The sequence below is a fragment of the Varanus komodoensis genome, unplaced genomic scaffold (assembly GCF_004798865.1).
Source record: "Varanus komodoensis strain SLA01 unplaced genomic scaffold, ASM479886v1 scaffold1, whole genome shotgun sequence".
NCBI lineage: Eukaryota > Metazoa > Chordata > Lepidosauria > Squamata > Varanidae > Varanus > Varanus komodoensis.
In genome coordinates this window covers 45,578,228-45,597,219 of record NW_025335268.1, presented here as the reverse complement: position 1 = coordinate 45,597,219, position 18,992 = coordinate 45,578,228, and the positions used below count along the sequence as shown (strand labels likewise).

The 18,992-nt window shown below is 39.7% G+C and overlaps 1 protein-coding gene across 5 annotated transcripts in view; it reads right to left on the bottom strand.

Annotated features, from left to right (window-relative positions):
- Window positions 1–18,992, bottom strand: part of AHI1 (Abelson helper integration site 1) — a 128,918-nt gene that overhangs the window by 94,674 nt on the left and 15,252 nt on the right. For all 5 annotated transcript variants that reach the window (XR_006414078.1, XM_044424008.1, XM_044424022.1 and 2 more), the window contains exons 9-13: window positions 15,781–15,904; window positions 9,600–9,829; window positions 7,852–7,955; window positions 6,732–6,850; window positions 3,440–3,570 (exon numbers count right to left, since the gene is read on the bottom strand). Coding sequence is in view for 4 of the 5 variants with exons in the window: in XM_044424008.1 (XP_044279943.1) it covers window positions 3,440–3,570; window positions 6,732–6,850; window positions 7,852–7,955; window positions 9,600–9,829; window positions 15,781–15,904 (708 nt within the window). In the remaining variant the exon portion in view is untranslated. The remainder of the gene's footprint in view (window positions 1–3,439; window positions 3,571–6,731; window positions 6,851–7,851; window positions 7,956–9,599; window positions 9,830–15,780; window positions 15,905–18,992) is intronic.

Here is an 18,992-nt window from a genome sequence, read left to right as displayed (position 1 = left end):
CAAAACTCATTAGCAAAGCCCACTACAAGCTAAGCCTCTAAAGCAGCGTGCCAATCGATTTCCCTCCCCTGCCCTCCCCTCCTAGTGGTGAGCAACACTGTCATGAGTTGCCTTTGCTTTGCTCTGAAGGGTTCAGGATGGGGCCAGCAGGCAGATCTGAACCTACACAGTTTTATTGTTATACAGTGGAAATGGTTCTGGAGTGTGGGACAGAAAAGGGTACTTTAATTCCTTGCTTTCCTGCTTAAAGATCCCTGTATAGCATGGAAAGTGGATTTTTTTAACCTCATGTCATACATTTCCTTAAATTTAAAGCCTTAAATGTCCTTCCCCAGGACATCTTCTATACATAGCTAAGGGCCTGAGTAGACCCTTCCTCCCTCCTTCCCTCCAGGTTCTCACTGCTCACCACATGATTTCTTAATATTCCATAGGCTCCAAAGCTGCTTGCCTGGCTGCTTTTAATATTTTCATTTAATTTACGAACATATATATGCCTGCATATCTAGGGTATCTCCAAAATCTCTATATTTCATTTTTAGGTGCCCCTGTTTTAGTGTCACATTAACAGAAATTCAACACTCTGAGTTTACTCTGCAAAATATGGAATGTATGAATATTCGTTAGTGTTATGTCTGCAATTTTTCAATGAACTTGCCTCTCTATTGCCTTCTACCTTTTGATGTTTCTTTCAGTAAAGTATGTGCATTACCTCCAAACAGTAATACCATTTCTATATTGCTCTAGTAAATACTAACTGAAACGATAACATTTTATTAGTCCATACTTTTACCTTTAATTTCTAAGCTTCTGGTTAAAGCTAATTTAAGGAACTGTAAGCATACAAATCATTGCTGTAATGCCATTACTACTGAGTCTAAACTTACCCCACTATGCTTTTTCAGAGGTGCAATATTTGCAAAAATAATATGCATACAGAAACTGCTTACCCACTTTCCCAAGTAGCAACCCCAATGTTAAAGAAGTAACTATTAATATACTTGCAGATTTTTATTAAGACCAAATGCAAGGGATTTATGGAGTTTTAAAGTGGAAGAAGTTGGTGAGAGAGAAAGGATCTTTCTGTGTTAAGGAAAGCTCACAGGCATACTTGCAATTACTTGGGAATATATTAGTCTGAATTGGGCAGTATGCTGAGGAAGTTGCAACAATTCCTGTAGTTACTGCAACTGAAAACTACTGCTATGATCTTGCAAATTCCTAATAAATTTATACCTGCACAGCAACAGTTCCACTAACGCTTTCCCCAATGTGATCACAAGCACCAAGAAGCAGCTAGTTGGATGTATGAAAACTGCACTATCCCGCTGTTTTTCAGAAGTAAGCCTAGCTGTGTGAACCAACTCTAGGAAATGAGGACATTTAAAGAAAAATTACAGATTTAAAATGCACAGGGTTGGTAGGGATTAGTACAAAATTTTGTACTAATCTGGATTTTAGCAGAGCATAGTTTGTCCCATTCAGACGAAACAATTATTTGTGGTTCATAAAGAAACAAGAATGAAATGTAGAAATTGCACTGCACAAGAGGCAGGGGGAAGATTTATTAAGTATGGCACTGGGGAATTACGCATATTTAGTCTAGGTATCACTGACATCATATACTACAAGACCCAGCATTTTTTATATTTGCTCATAGCATGAATATAGGCTATTGATCATTAATTACATAATTAGATAAATACCAGATTATTTTAATATTTTGCTAACTCAAAAAAACTGAGCTAGTTTGTCTCGCAATTGTGTCTAGAAATATAGTTCTACAATCCTGATACCCCAGTTTTTCAATGCTCTTTGCATGGGCACATGGATTAGGCTTCCCCTTATCATTTTTAAAGGGGGTCAGAACTGTGTGTTCAAACAGATATACTTAGACTTTATATAGATAATATAATCAGCTGGTTTTGAACCACTAATATTCAGCTTTGCACATCGGCACCCCCAGCAGTGAATTACTGCTGGTTACAAAATGAAGGACAAGAGCAAGTGGTATTCTGTTCCGCCAACTCAGGAAGCTTAGTGATCCATTCTCATTGACCTAGCTATAAGTTCTTCCACACTCAGCTTGGCTCTTTGCATAAGCAAGAGTTTGGCCATGCCCAACTGGCTTTCAATTGTTTTGCTGAATTTGGCTCGTACAACATCCATGTCTGTCCTCCTGCATTCTGGTTTTAGCTTGTTCCGGAGGATCTCACATCACTGATCCTGGGCAGTGAATCTTTTTGCATTAGCTTTACTGTGAAATTTTCTAACATTCTGGAAAGCTGCTTTTGGGATTCCCTGTAGCAGTGAAGGCCCCCTCCTGCATGATATAGTGTGCTCATTCTTGGCTGTGTTCAGACCCATGTCAGTTACTTGCGAATGTATCTCTGCCATAACCTCCACTGTTCCCTGCATCTTCCTTTGCTGCTAAGATTAAGAGCTACTCAGTTGGAGTTTTCTTTGACTGCTAGCTCCTGTTTCATTCCCCCAGAAACTGGCTACATTCCTGTGATCTCATCTGAAAGGGGACAGAATCTTGAGTCAGTGCTATTCCCAAACTGAAGAGCAGTATATCTGTAGTGAATTACTAAAGCTTCATATAGAGACACAGATGGGGCCTGATTCTCAAAGAATGTTATAATGCCTGACTTATTTTCTAAAAAGGCCTCCCTACATTCATAAATAAGGCTAGTTATATTTTAATCTTTAAGTAGAACTACAGCCCTGGCTCTAATTTCACCAAAACACAAATAATCTACGCAAATAATATCCTTCGGCCTTAAATGTTCCTGTAACAAATATTTAAGGTATGTGAGAGGAGAGATATGCATCCTGGTTATGCAAGAAAACCCTTAAGCTTAGGTTAATGAGTGAATACTACCATATTTTTCCGTGTATAAGATGCTACTTTTTCTTAAAAACATTTACTTAAAAATGAAGATGCGTCTTATACACGGGGAGTGGGTGCACATGGATGCGCTGGGGGAGACTGGTGTGCATGGGGGGCGGCGAGGCGGCTATGCGCGCACAGCAGCAGCTTGTTCACTGGAGATGGGTAGGAAAAGTGGGCGACGTCCTGTAAATGGGGGCGTCTTATAGATGGAAAAATACGGTAATTTTTGTGGAAACACCACCAAATTCCAAATTTTTCAAATAATGACTGTGAGGAAACTCACCCAGCCTATTAACACTGGAATGAGTAAATGTGTCTTCAAGTTCTGTGGAAGGTTTTATCAAACAACTCCTACCCCCCACCCCCAACCCCGACACACACGCGCATGCACACACAGGGTGAGGGGGGGAGAGAGAAAGACAGCTCCTGGAAGTTAAATTTGCACTAAGGTTAGCTGAAAAGCCCTTTTGAAAATGAGTTCAACAGGCTGTAAATGGAAAAAAAGAATACATTTCCCATAGTGAAAAAAATGAACTTGTGTACCTGTTTCTGGATTCCAGACATATGCTACACCATCTTCACTTCCAGAAAAAAGGAACGTTCCACATGGTGTCAAAGTACTGCGAATTTTTTCCCGATAGTTTGTAGCACCTATGCATTTCTTCGTAGCCAAGCTAAAAAGCAGGAGGGAAAGTAGATTTATGACATATTTAATACTTCATGTGCTCTGCTTTTAAGTATATGAACAGGCTACCCAAAGTAATGTTATTGGCTGCATTTCACTTTAAGGTAAGTTTTCACTCCTGGGTGTGGTAAGAGAGCAATCTCAGACCTCTGGAATAATCCTCAGAATCACAAGGGTTGGAGCACAACCTATCGGGAAGCACCAGTCCAGGGAGGATTTCAGTCTGAAATGATTATAAGTAACAACTTCTAGTAAACCCTAGAACCTAAAAAAAAATATTCAGCTAAAGGGGAAAACAGATGTGAAGGTAGAACACCTAGGTATGTGATACAGTAACAGGTCATACACAGGACTCAAACTCTTTCTTCTAAAGTCAAAGAAAACTATGAAGAGTGAAGGTGGGGCCAACTGCCCTCCTGTCCCATCATGGAATGATTATCCATGGTAAAGTGCATGTATGACCTAGGAGCACGTCCTTGTCATCCAAGGATTCCAAAAGCAGTATGCTTTCTGGGCAGCACTACTCCTATCTGCTCTTTCCCCCTATAGATGAGTTAGGATCATTATTTCAAGCTAAGGGTCTCCCAACACTTGGACAATCAGGATTGTTATTCTGTGGGTCTATTATTCTAGTGGTACTCAATCCCTGTTTGGCTATCTGCAATAATTTGCAAATGCAGGATTATTTGTGAAGGCAGGACAAAGCTCTTTTTCCCTCCTTCACCAGAAACCCATGGCTCAGGGAAGCTGAAGCTATCATTAGCAAAATCCTTTCATCCTTTTGGTGCTGTAGTGATTTTTTAAAAATGAATTAGCAGGAAGGTAGGAACCATGAGCCCTTAAGCATTCTCACTGAAGGTAGGGGCAGTCAGCAGGGATGGGCAAGTATGCTTCTGCGATGTCAATGGAGAACAGGAATCTCCAGCTGCCTATACCTATGCTTTTAAAAAGAACTTCCACAAGGAATTTCTGCTTTTTGTACAACTGCTTAATCATCTGACTTCTAGGTTTGCCCCAGTGTCCCCTTTTTTCCTAGCAAGCATGACAATCAATCAATCAATCAATCAATCAAATGCTTTTAAAGACATATGGGACAGGAAAATTGGTGCATACTATGAAGGCTTTTCTTGTTAGTTTGCAGAGATTTTCCTGAATCAGGGAATATTGCTAATGAAGTTTTAAGACTTTTGTCTCCTTAATGGGTTCCTTCCTAGTTCTGAAACATCGCCAAGCTTAAGATCAAAAACTAACTTTAATGGACAGGTGATTAAGGAGACAGATTCCTTAGGGAATGTCTGACACCTTATTAAGTTGCACAGATGTCTGTGTGTAAATTAGGTAACTGTTCAAGAGAGGAAGAGTCACTGAATGCAAGTCAAAATGAGCCTTATAGACACTGTACATCAATTAAAAAACCTACACAAAAGTGTCCATGTTCCTCTCTTGCTGTTGTGAAGTGAAAAAGGAAGTGTCACAACCTATGTGGGATGTATGGTTTTTCTTTTATTGATGCAGTACATTTTAGCACTCCTCCAAAATGCTGCCTCTGCAAGAAGCTAAGTGTAACTTTATTGCATTTCCATACCATCCAATAGCTAAAGTGTCTGATTTGCTCACAACATAATGAAATACAATATAGTACCTTAAAACTATTTTAAAATAGAATAAAAGCAAAACACACTTCAGCAGGAAGAAAAGGTCTAAAATCACAATGCCACATTTAAAAATCAAGTGATGGACTAAAAAGGCTGGGAAAATAACAAGCCTTTCACTAACAAGAAATGACAGCTTGATCCTTGAAAATAGCTTCTCAAGCTATTAGGAAGGGTTAAATGAAGGTGGAGACCCTTTGGCAACAAGAATAGAGAATGGCAATAGTCTTTCTCTAGCTTTTAGTTGTTGAAAAGGAAGTACTGAGTGGCTACCAGAACAGTGAGCCTCCCAGTTTACACTTGAAATTTGGATCTATCACTCAAGTTCTAAACTTTGGGTTCCAGTTCATCACTACACTGGAGGCCAGTGCCTCTGTCCAAACTGCATGGTAACCTGGGATGAATGTGCAAGGCAAACTTGCATAAATGCCTGTCTCCATATGTCCCTTTTTGACCACTAAGATCTTCAAGGGAGGTCCCCAAATGAAGTGAGGGGAGAAATGGCTCTGAGCAGGGCCTTCTCTGTGATCGCACCTCACCCTACCAAGAAGGCATCCCTGGCACCACTGCTGCTCTCCTTTCAGCACCAGATAAAAGCATATTTATTTAACAGGTACTGTTTTCTCTTAATTTTATTGCTGTGATGTGACTATTAGCTTAATGCTTAATGTGACAATTAGCTGTTTGTTCGAGTTTGTATTTTTAATAGATACTATGTTTTTAATTGTTCTATTGGTTTTACTGCCTTTCTATTCTTGTTTTATTACTGTTCTATTCTAAGTTGCTCAGAGAGCCCTTGGACTATGAGGCAGTATACAAATGTGATAAATAAATAAACAAATAGATTTTAAGGACCCGAGATTCTAAGGAAGCCAAAAAGGCAAGGTAAATACAGCCTGAAAAAAGTTAGTGGCTGAAGCTATGAAATTAGAGGAATATTCTTGGTGAAGAGATTCTCATTAAAATCCTTGGGAAAATTCTTATCTACTGGATGGACATGGGAAGAAGACTGATCTGCTACCAGATCACCATCTTCTGAGGCCTGCAGTCAAAATGCCTCGTTAGAATGTTTAGAATTTGTGAAAACAGCTAAGGAGAGCTTACCTTTAGCCAGCTGGTCTTGAAAAACTTCAAAGTCTCAAAAGACTTTTACCCTGAACAGAAATGTACCATTCCCTCAACAAAAACAGGAAAAGGGATGCTTGAAATAAAAAAATGCTTGGCTTAGGCGCCACACAAAATGGGCCAGAGGGGACCATGCCTACTAGTTTATGGGACAGAACTGATCTCTTCCTCCTTTGGATAAGCTTCTGTTCTAGATTAGTTATTCTCCCGAAAAGAAAGTATTCTGAAGGTCCAAAATGCACTCCTACAACTTCCAGAAATAACTGGGCAATTTAGGTTGTTTTTAAGTGTGTAACAATAAAACAGTGAAGCTAAGTATTAATGTAATGCTTTAAGACAGGATACTGGATGTAAGCTACTTGGAGATACTTACATTCGGAGATCCATAATTCTCACGGTACTATCTTTTGTATGTATCAATAACCGTCTTCCATTTGGATGTACCTCCAAATGATTGATTGCTGCCCCTTTGATATCATCATCTTTTATTTCCTTCAAAAAGGCAGAGTTGGTGAAAACATCGATACAACACAGTACACTTACAAGAGCATAAGAGCAGCTATACTGGATTAGATCAAGGCTATCTAATCTGGCACCCTACAAGGAGAGTATAAGCATGACATGAGCACAGTATCCCTCCTGCTGCTATTCCCCAGGAACTTGTACACAGAAGCACACTGCTGCTGATGCCAGAGGTAGCATATCACCATTGTGACTCGCAGCCACTGAAATCCTTATCCTCTACAGAACTGGAATTTGTCTAATCTCCATTTAACATCATTTAAACTGATGTCCCTCACCACATCTTGTGGCAATTAATCCTGAAAAATGTGCTTTTGCCCATTTCACTATTCAGATAACAATAGGCTGCAGCATAATGAGAGATGGGCAGAAAGCTCCCTCATACACTTTTTCCACACATACTTTTATGAACTGCAAGCTGTAGTTCTGCAATGGAGGCTTGCTTTAATCCCTGGCATATGCTAGGGGATATTTCCTTAACCACCAGTCCAAAAAGGGCTTGATGTATCATTCAAACCTGAATAGCATGGTTTATTTAAATAGCCCTTAAATAATGATACAAAAGGGTTGGACTATTGCAGTGAGCTGTATGTGGGACTGCACTGAAGGAAGTTTGGAACCTTCAGCTTGTATTAGACACAAGAAATCCATCTGATCTGTTTCTGTTGTTGCAAAAGAATATGAAAGTTGCTACATTACTCAACTATTGGGTTATTTACAAGTCTTTACTGAATTCTATGTAACTGCTTTTGATAGAAAATAAATGCAAAGCATTCCTGCATACAGCAACAAACTTACTAAATCAATTTTTTTTTTCATTCTTCTTTACTTTCTTTTACTGCTTTGGGTGTTGAGGGAGATACATTTATACATACATACATACATATATATTTATTTAATAGAAATTTATTTTAATTAAAATGTCTTAGAATGTATTACCTCCATAAAAGATAATATATACATTTATATACCTTATCAATGCCCCAGTGTTGGATTGGTGATGGAGAACTTTCTTTAACAGAAGTATTCCAGACAATTATTAGCCCTGTGCTATCTCCAGAAAACATGTGAGATCCTAGAAAAGACGAGTTGGTTCACTTAAGGGGGTGAAAGTTTAGATATCCACATCACACATGTAATTATCATACTATAACAATACTTCTAAAAGAAAAAAAACACTAACCAAATTCCACTGTCCTTCTAATTTTGTTTTTCCAAGCCTATTTCCCACCAGAATAGCTTGGGTAGGGAATGACATTTGAAGATGGGAGAGAGACAAGAAAAAGATCACAATCCAGGGAATTATTTGCACAACTATGGGATGACAGAGCAAAGTCTTCACTTAAAAGCCAGCTCCACCCTTAACACCCCGCTTCTTTCTTCTGGCTGTTGGAACTGCTGGAGTGTCTCCATATCAGTCAGAAAAGATGAAAAGGATCATGAGGGAAGTACTAGCTATCTTTCCCCACTCCCTTTGGGTCTGGTTTGGAAGACAGGGTGATCCAGGCTTTTTAGAGGGCAGTCACCCACTGCACTGCATTCTTTTAGGCTCCATCCAGGTTTGGTGGTGCTGGTCCCTTCCCAAATGTTGGTCTTCAGTGGGTGGGGGGAGAACATGGGGCTTCTTATGGAGAAGACACTCATTTGGCATGTGAGAATTAATTTGGAGATGATATGGAAGAAGTGGTCTGATTCATGAATCCTTTGATCTAAATGCCCCCACAGAGGTTCTGGAAGGAGGATGGGGACTGTCAGATTAAAGAGGGAAAGAAAGAGAGTAAATAGGGAGAGTTCTGTGACCTTACAGGATAGATAAGGAGGAGTGCTCCTGCAACCTTCTTCGATCTAGGGCTGTGCTGTATGGGTCCATTCACCTGGACCCGTACAGCACTGGCATTCATCTATCTGATACAGAGAACAATGCCTTCTTGATGGCTTCTTGCAGGTTCTGCATGGGGGCAGGGGGGGTATTCATTCTTGGCCAATGGGGCTGAGAGGCCAAATGTGAGGTTTGGTCTCCTCCATGGGCAGGGCAATTTCAGAGGCAAGGTTCTTGTGAGCTGTGAGACCCACAACTTGGGATACAGCTTGCTTTTGGAACCATACCATCTCTCGTACTTGGGGTTGTGCAACACTGAGTGGGGCAACACAGGGAAGTGCCTTCTTACACTCATGTGTAGCCTGAGGAAAAAAATGGGTGGGAGAATAACCTACCTCCTTGCCTGGGCAGAATGGCTCACCCATAATGCAGCATAGCTGCCTGCAGAGAAAATGTCGTATTTCCACAATTCACACTTGCAGTTCCTGGGGTGAAGTGCATTACCCTAGCTGTATCACAGCTTTGGTGTTCATGCCTTTATTTTCTGCCTTCTCTTTCCTGCAGCAAATGCCCCTTCTCCATTCATTTGGAGACTTAACTCCAGTTCCTTCTCAGATTAACTCAGACTTAAGTCACCAGCATCACCTTCTGATTCTACATTCTCCAGGTACACTTACCGTGGTTTATGGCACACTGTATATCAGTGTTTGCCATGGTATTCTTATATTATATCCATTTCTCCTACAATACACTTGCAAAGTGTTAACTCTCAGACACAAGGAAAAAGTCACTCCACATCTCAGAGTTATTGTGCACAGCCTCACAGAGTTACTGTAAGGATGAAGTGAAATACACAATTACACACAGCATTTTGTGTGAAATGCTTCACATTCAACTTACCTTCTGCATCAAAACACAATGTATTGATAAAACTTCTGTGACCATCAAACTCTTGTAAAAGCTGCCCATGAATTTCCTTCACTTTTGCATTCCACACTCTTATCACAGAGTCATAACATCCTGTCACTATGATATACTCAGCTACTGGGTGGTATTTAGCACTATATACAAATGAAGGATGAGGGAAAACTTTCCTGGCTGATGTAGCCTGGGCTTCTATTTTCCACATTCTAGAAGAAGAAGAAAAAAAAACATTTAGGAAACCCGTGTTACCTTGTGAATGTCTTCTCTGCAAATCCAATATGCAATTTCAAAACCATCATACAAAAAACAAAAGTTTGTGCTATCAGGAACTGCTTTCAGACTAGCTAGATCTCATTTCTTCACTGTGTTACAGGGTAAATCAAACCTGAATTAAAAAAAGTACAAACCATTTAAAATTGTAAAGTACGAAATTCCTCTTTAGCATAAAAACAAGTTATAATTAAAGCTCACAATAAACATGCAAACCTACATATAAAAATGGAATTATCTACCCATCAAATATGGCCTTTCATTTGTTATTTTTGTTACATGAAAATGGCTCTCCTCAGCCTGACTACTGACATTTGCTTCTTCAAAGCTCTGGGCTTTCAGCTTCTTTGACTAAAGTCACATATGCACAGGCTACTTAGCATTGTGTAGTATAGGCAGGATCAACTTGATTAAGAAGGAGAGGACTTGATTAAAATGAAACAAATTTTAGGTGGGTGGATAAAAACTGACACTTTTTAAAAAACAAAAAATGAGTTAAAAATGCTTTTTCCCAGCACAGTAAATATTAATCCCTGTTTTGCCTATCAGTCATGGGTATTTGATTTTTATTACCATTTTGTTTTTTGTAAGGGCAAAACTCGGACCAAGCAGAACAAAGTGGAAAATAGAAACAATGGAAAGATAAGGTAAGAGAAAACTGACCAGTGTGACCCTTCTTGTATATTTATACTAAAGCAGCAATTTTATACGTTCTTATGTGGGACTTAAGACTCACTGGATATAATTACAAGGAGACACAGGATTGTGTCTCAATATAAACTGATAAAGTGTAATTGATGCAACTGCTTCTGTGTGGAAGTGCAAGAAAAAGCTAACCATTTATTAAGTGGGGGCAAAGACATAAGGCTAATAGTCAAAGGGTATAAAGAGGCCAAATATATGGAATGGGCTCCCTATGATGCTCTTTGTGCTCATTTCTTTGTGTGCCCCTGAATAGCCAGCCACAAAGGAATTGGAAACTAAAGTACAGGGCAGCTGCCAGGCACAATGCCCCTTCTCACACAGGTTTGGGTGTGCATGAGGGAGTCAAAGAGTGTATGAGTGAGCATGTATTTGAGAATGGGTGTGTATGAGAGAAAACAGGATTCAGCAAGTGAGGAGAAGAGTAAGAGCAAGCACAGAGCAATAAACAGGACCGCATCCTATGTTAACACCCGCTGTCTTTCCACAGCCTTCTCTCTTGCAGCAGATGAAGGACTTTGTGACTAGAAAGTGACCAGGTTCAGACAATACAAGAACCCAAATTTCAACAACCCATGCTCAAACCTTTGGGTTATCATGCTGTCTGAACCCAGTCTGAGTTTAAAGGGTAAGAGACCTTCAGAGCTGCTCCTGTTTGTGCAATCAGTACTTCCAGCAGAGCCAAAGCTGCTATCAGGAGTGAGGTGCAGCAGATCAGACAGGGAACTGGGATTTATTGTTATTCCCTTGATGGCAATAATATTAAGACAGGAGAGGGAAAGAAACAAAATGCTAGCTGGGTTCCTATATTTAAAAAGTTTTTTCCTTAATAAAATTTAATTTTAAATCAACAAATACACTTTTATGTTATAATTTCTAAGGCTTCAAATACTTTCTCAGAATCTACTTCCAAGTAAAATTACATTAGGTTCTTGTCTATTGGAACAGATATTGCAGCACTGTTATAAATACAGAAGTTTAATAAATGTCACGCAAAAACACAGTTTTAATCTCCTGGCTCTGCCTAGGTATGACTACTCCTCTATGCAAGTCCCATTAACATTAATTGCATGCTCTTCTTCAGCTCCCATTCAAAATGTGAAGGTTGTGTAGTTCTCAGTGGACTTCATCCCAAGATGACTGCAGAGCCAAACTTGTTTTCACTGTACTAACAAGGTGTTAGAAATAACAAGCCAAAAAGATGTTTGTACAACATGGTTTAGCAAGTTCATGCATTTATGTATAAATCCAACCCTTCTGGGTCCAGATTGCTGAATACCATTGCCAGCTAGTTGAGAGATGCCCAAAACCTGTATTCAGAGAACCTATGGGTATGATTCTTTTCTAGAAATAAGCTTTAACCATGTACTTTCCAAGGAAATAATATACTACATTTGTAATATTTATTCCCACATATCAGCAGAACCTCCTTCCTGGATCGCTGCCTTGTCGTGGCGAAGGGGCTTGCGTAGCTCAATGAAGCTATGAGCTATTCCGTGCAGGGCCACCCAAGACAGACAGGTCATAGCAGAGAGCTCTGACAAAATGTGATCCACTGGAGAAGGAAATGGCAACCCACTCCAGTATCTTTGCCATGAAAACCCCATGGACAGTACCAAAAGGCAAAAAGATATGACGCCAGAAGATAAGCCCCTCAGGTCAAAAGGTGTCCAATATGCTACTGGGGAAAAGTAGAGGGCTAGTACTAGTAGTGCCAGAAAGAATGAAGCAACTGGGTCAAAGCCGAAAGGAAACTCAGTTGCTGATGTAGCTGGTGGTGAAAGGAGAGTCCGATGCTGCAAAGATCTATATTCCATAGGAACCTGGAATGTAAGATCCATGAATCAAGGCAAGCTGGATGTGGTCAAACAAGAGATGACAAGACTGAACATCGACATCTTAGGAATCAGTGAACTAATATGGACAGGAATGGGTGAATTTAATTCAGATGACCATCAGGTATACTACTGCGGGCAAGAATCCCTCAGAAGAAAAGGAGTAGCCTTCATAGTCAATAAAAGAGTACGAAAAGCAGTACTGGGATACAATCTCCAAAATGACACAATGATCTCAGTTCGAATCCAAGGAAAACCATTCAACATCACAGTAGTCCAAGTCTATGCCCCAACCACTGGTGCTGAAGAGGCTGAAGCTGACCAGTTCTATGAAGGTCTACAACACCTTCTAGAATTAACACCCAAAAATGATGTCCTTATCATCATGGGAGATTGGAATGCTAAAGTAGGAAGCCAAAAGATAACCGGAGTAACAGGTAAGTTTGGCCTTGGAGTACAAAATGAAGCAGGCCACAGGCTGGTAGAATTTTGTCAAGAGAATACGATGGTCACAGAAAACACTCTTTTCCAGCAGCCCAAGAGATGACTCTACACATGGACATCACCAGACGGTCAACAAAGAAATCAGAATGACTATGTGCTCTGCAGCCAAAGATGGAGAAGCTCTATACAGTCAGTAAAAACTAGACCAGGAGCTGATCATGAGCTTCTCGTTGCAAAATTTAGGCTTAAATTGAAGAAAGCAGGGAAAAGCACTAGGCCACTCAGGTCTGACCTAAATCATATCCCTGATGAATATACAGTAGAGGTGACAAACAGATTTAAGGAATTAGATCTGATAGACAGAGTGCCTGAAGAACTATGGACAGAGGTTCGCAACATTGTACAAGAGGTAGCAACTAAAACTATCCCAAAGAAAAAGAAATGCAAGAAAGCAAAATGGCTGTCTGAGGAAGCACCATTGCACTTATTTCACATGTTAGCAAAGTTATGTTCAAAATCCTACAAGCTAGGCTCCAGCAGTATGTGGACCGAGAACTACCAGAAGTACAGGCAGGATTTCGAAGAGTGAGAGGAACTAGAGATCAAATTGCCAACAAACGCTGGATCATGGAGAAAGCTAGGGAGTTCCAGAAAAACGTCTATTTCTGCTTCATTGACGATGCTAAAGCCTTTGATTGTGTGGATCACAACAAACTGTGGCAAGTTCTTAAAGAGATGAGAGTACCAGACCATCTTATTTGTCTCTTGAGAAACCTATATGTTGGTCAAGAAGCAACAGTGAGAACTGGACACGGAACCACTGATTGGTTCAAAATTGAGAAAGGAGTTTGGCAAGGCTGTATACTGTCGCCCTGCCTATTTAACTTATATGCAGAGCACATCATGAGTAAGGCTAGATGAATCATCCATTGGAATTAAGATTGCTAGGAGAAATATCAACAGCCTCAGATATGCAAATAATACCACTCTCATGGCAGAAAGTGAAGAGGAACTAAAGAGCCTCTTGATGCGGGTGAAGAAGGAGAGCGCAAAAGTTGGCTTGAAATTCAACAGTAAGAAAACTAAGATCATGGCTTCCGGTCCTCTCACTTCCTGGCAAATAGATGGGGAAGAAATGGAGGTAGTCACAGATTTTATTTTCTTGGACTCCAAGATCACCGCAGACGGGGACTGCAGGCAAGAAATTAGAAGACACTTGCTCCTGGGGAGGAAAGCTATGGCAAATCTAGACAGCATACTAAAAAGCAGAAACATCACCCTGCCAACAAAAGTGCGTATAGTCAAGGCTATGGTTTTCCCAGTTGCAATGCATGGCTGTGAAAGCTGGACCATAAGGAAGGTTGTGCGCCGAAGAATTGAGGCCTTTGAACTGTGGTGCTGGAGGAGACTCTTGCGAGTCCCTTGGGCCACAAGGCAATCAAACCGGTCAGTGCTAGAGGAGACCAACCCTGACTGCTCTTTAGAAGGCCAGATACTGAAGATGAAACTCAAATACTTTGGCCACCTAATGAGAAGGAAGGACTCCCTGGAGAAGAGCCTAATGCTGGGAACAATAGATGGCAAAAGAAGAAGGGGACGGCAGAGAACGAGGTGGATGCATGGAGTCACTGAAGCAGCTGGTGTGAGCTTGAGTGGACTCCGGGGGATGGTGGAGGACAGGAAGGCCTGGAGGAATGTTGTCCATGGGGTCGTGATGGGTTGGACACGACTTCGCAACAAACAACAACAACAATCAGCAGAACTAAGATAACATTGCTTGCGGTGGATTATACTGCAGATATGTTTGTAATTATAAAGCAAGATAATACTATTTAGGTCATTTAGGCAAACACATTTTATCTTCATGATGAGGTAAAGTAAGACTGAGATTCATAGCCAGGCAGATCCACACTCTGATCTCCTCTTTCCCACACTCTATTCAGTATACCAAACGAGCATACACTAAGTGAAGGGTATTGCTTCACTGACAGCACTCAGAGAATGCCCCATGTTCCATCTTGCACTGACAGTTAAAAGGCTTCAGACCAAGCCTATGGAGAGATATTGCACAATGCAGTAAATAATACTGATCTTGATGGACCAACCAACTGGTTCCAATATAAAGCAGCTTCCAAATTTCATAGGTTACTCACTTGTTCAGATGCAGGCATAAGTGATACACCGTGTAGTTGTTAAGAGCATGGGACTGGGACTCAGATCTGGGTTTTAGTCCCCACTCAGCTATGGAACTCACCAGATGACTTTGGGCCAGTCACAGACTCTCATCCCAACCTATCTCACAGGGTTATTGTTGTGAGGATAACGTTGAGATGAAGAAGAAGAAATTATGTAAACCACCAAGTTCTTCAGAAGGTGAGATATAAATGTAATAAATAAGTGCTGCTAAAATACTCTTTACTGAAAAGCATAGAGAAGTGCTCAGTACGGGAAAGCAAATTATACTAAACAATCATGATGATGGAAACCTACAACTCTCCAGATGTTTTGGCCTACAATTTCCATCAGCTCTTACTCAATACAGGCAATGAGGAGGGAAGCTGTAGACCAAAATACCTGGAGAAATGTAAGGAAGGACCAAAAGAAGATAGGGTTTTTTTAAAGAAACCCTTAAGAAAGGGAGGAGTTGGTACCAAAAAACCCCACACACATCCCCTCTCTTCCCTCTGGAAGAAATGTTGGAACTCATCATGATATGTTAATTTTCTATAAGTGGGTGGATGATACCCTCCTCTACTATAGAAAAACAGGTGTGGTTTTGGCACATATTCTAGTGGGATTTTTCCACATCAGTGTATGTGAAGACAAAAGAGGCAGGGAAGAGGCAGACAGGTAGTATTTTCTTTGTTTTATGTCACAATGTATAAGACATACTCTGCTATACTGACCTTGCAGTGCCATCTGAGGATGCAGTAAGGAGATGTTGATTATCTTTGGACCAGCAAATATCATACACAATGTTCAGATGTCCATAGAATTCTCTTAGGTATCGTCCAGAAGGAATCTCATATACTAAAGAAAACACAAAATATAAAAAAGGAATACAGTACATTAAATTAAACAATTTCTAATATTCATGAATCAGTCAGACAAAACTATTTGGTTTCAAAAAGTATTTCACAAGGATGCATAATTAGTATATAGAATTTGCTGCCACAAGATATAGCAGGGGTGCCACTAAAATTTCATTTTCTATTTCCCTGAGTTTTCTTTGGCACCATTCAAAAATAACTTGAAATTAAAATCAATCAGTCAGTCAATCCTCTATTTGATCACTGACAAGTGAATAAAACACAAATTACAATTAGTCAGGTAAGAAAAATATAGTTGTTCTAAAATTACAGTTTAGAATAAGGAAAAAATAGTTATTCTAAACAGAATCTAACAATGGCTAGAATTAATTAATAATTCTACAGCAGACTGTACAAAATATTGAGGAGTACTTGGCTGTGGTCAGAGAAATAAAATCAGACTGATCTGATAAAAACATCTTAAGATAAAGTATATCCAAATGATCAGGATATTTCGAAAAGAGTGAGAACAACTATTTCTGGTGAACACCTGCATAGAGAGGGCAATAAAGAATAACATGCTCCAGTGAGTCATTTATTTCTTCCTTGCATGGACACAGTCTATGTTGGAAGCGGATTTTGCGATATCTCCCTTTGGTAACAGTTGTTGGGAGGGCACTGAATCTAGCTAAGGAAAAAGTCCTTCTAAATTTTGGAATCATTATACTGCTAAGATATCCGGCTGGTTGGAGATGAGCGGTATGGTTCAAGAAGATGTTTCTAGATATAACTGGACAATCTGCTTGTAGCTCTAAATCAATGGTTCGCTGTTTAAGTTCTACTAATGCATGCTCACTTTTGTTTTGAAATAGCACTAAAATTTGCACTGAGATAAACACTTTAATTAAAAAGATCTCTAAACAATGATAAATGGTAAAACATATTTTTATTTTAAAACTGCACAAAATTTACATAAAAAGCAAAATGTCACTAAATATTCCTTTTAAAGTGGCTTAACTGAAGCCACACTCTTATCATTATGAAACTGGAATAAAATTCTAGTTAGAAACAAGAGTGCAAGCAAGTGGAAGATCAGCTACCCTTAACCCAATCTTATCCTCACAACAACAATACTATGAGGTAGGCTGTGCTGACTGGCCCAAAGTCACCCTATTAGCTCCATGGCTGAATGGAGACTAAAACCCAAATCTCCCGAGTCCCAGTCCCACACTCTTAACTGCCAGTTCTTTGCATTTCAATCATCCTGAATGTATTTTTCAGCAGTTCTTTCTTGGTGCTTCCAGTTAAACTTCACTTTGAGCAAAAGACTATTGGCATGATTTAATTTTCAGATCCTTTTGATATAATGGTCTTTGGCAGAGCAATAATTCCCAAATTACTTGGTTCAAAAGATGTACAGCACACTTTACAATAACCTTTTTATGTGTCTTCAGCAGCTGGCAATAGCCTTAGAAGCATCAAGTTTGATATCTAGCCATTGTTTTTTTCCTTTTTAAAAGCCACCTTAAAAAAATCCACGTGCAGCCTTCCAAACCAACACTTGCTTGTCATCAAGTTACAACCATTTGTCTAGTAGTCAGAACTTTGAGGCTGTGACCTGAAAGAGTTCCATGAGAAGATCAGCAGCAAGAAAGGAGGAAGAAGGAACCTGAATGTTTGCAGACCATTTCTGCTATCTAGCAGAAGCAGACAAATCGCATTTACAAGCTTTACTTTGTACGGTGCAAGGTAATAAGTGATTGTCTTCCCTAATCCATCATATCCAAGCTTTTCATTTAACTCTCCTTTGTTGGTGACAGGAGGCGTAACTCCATGTCCTGCCTATCACTGTCTTCACAAACATGGCCTTTGCACCTAAAGTTGTATGCTGTCTTGTATATATAGGGTGGAGTGGGGTTGCTGGATTTTCAGTTAGTTTACACTTTACTCTAAACCTTGCATGTGAGAGGTTAGTACAGTACTAGCACAAATTTTTCATTCCAGTGGATAGTTTGCAGGTTATCTACAAGTGGGTTAATGTTTTGTGCTGCGGCCTGTGAGTACTCTTAATCAGCCTCAGACTGAGCCAGACTTACTTAAGAGAAACATCCTGAATCTATTTATTTGAGTTCCATACAGCTTCCAATAGTCCATTTTTTGCCTGTTCCTTTAACCCAGCACAACTGTAAAAACATACAATTCACTAGTGATTTTGTGCCAGCTGAAAAGGGTATACACTTGGCACATTTACACTTTAGTGAGAAGTCTGAAGTCCATTATGCATGGACACAAAAGGCTTCCATCAGCTTCTGGCTAAGATCCTCAGGTAGCCTATGAGAAGCACACTTAGATCAGACACTGAAGTAATTGAAACCTATGTATCTGTCTTGAACAGCTTAATGTAAAGTGAACACCTAATATTTGTTTCAGGATGGAAATGCTGTAACATCCTTTTGTAAAAGCAGAAGAGAGGTCTGTTCTAAAGTGTATATAATAATGATTTTAATCTCAAGTTTTACAAAGCTATATATATGAGAGAGAGAGAGAGAGAGAGAGAGAGAGAGAGAGAGAGCGAGCGTGAGCATTGTAAAACAGTTTTCCTTTTATTACCATTTTAAATGCATAAGGTCTAATTCTAAACCAATTGCATTTTTACTGCTGAGAATAAAATAATAGAAATAACAGCAGACTACTAAGCAGACTACTAAATTCAGTCACTGACAATTTGCTGACCTCTGTGAAGTTTTGCATCTGCAGATCAACTGAAATCGATCCCAGTTTGTTTGAACACATGAATTAGTTGCAAAAAGCCAGGCATTATTCTCTATAATAAAATAGTGCTATCACATGGAGGCACATTTCATTCTGATTTACTTTTAATATTTTCAAATTGCATTACAGAATATATATTGCACTTGTATTCTGCCACTTGCCTATTCCAATTACCTCAAGTGCAGACTGAACTCTAGCCACACATCTCAAAAAATCCATTAAACGAGTACATCTTAATCACCATTTCCCTGAGTTTTGACCCATTTCTCTGAATAATCCCATTTACCCTAACTATCTGAGGTGCTAGTCATTAGGGT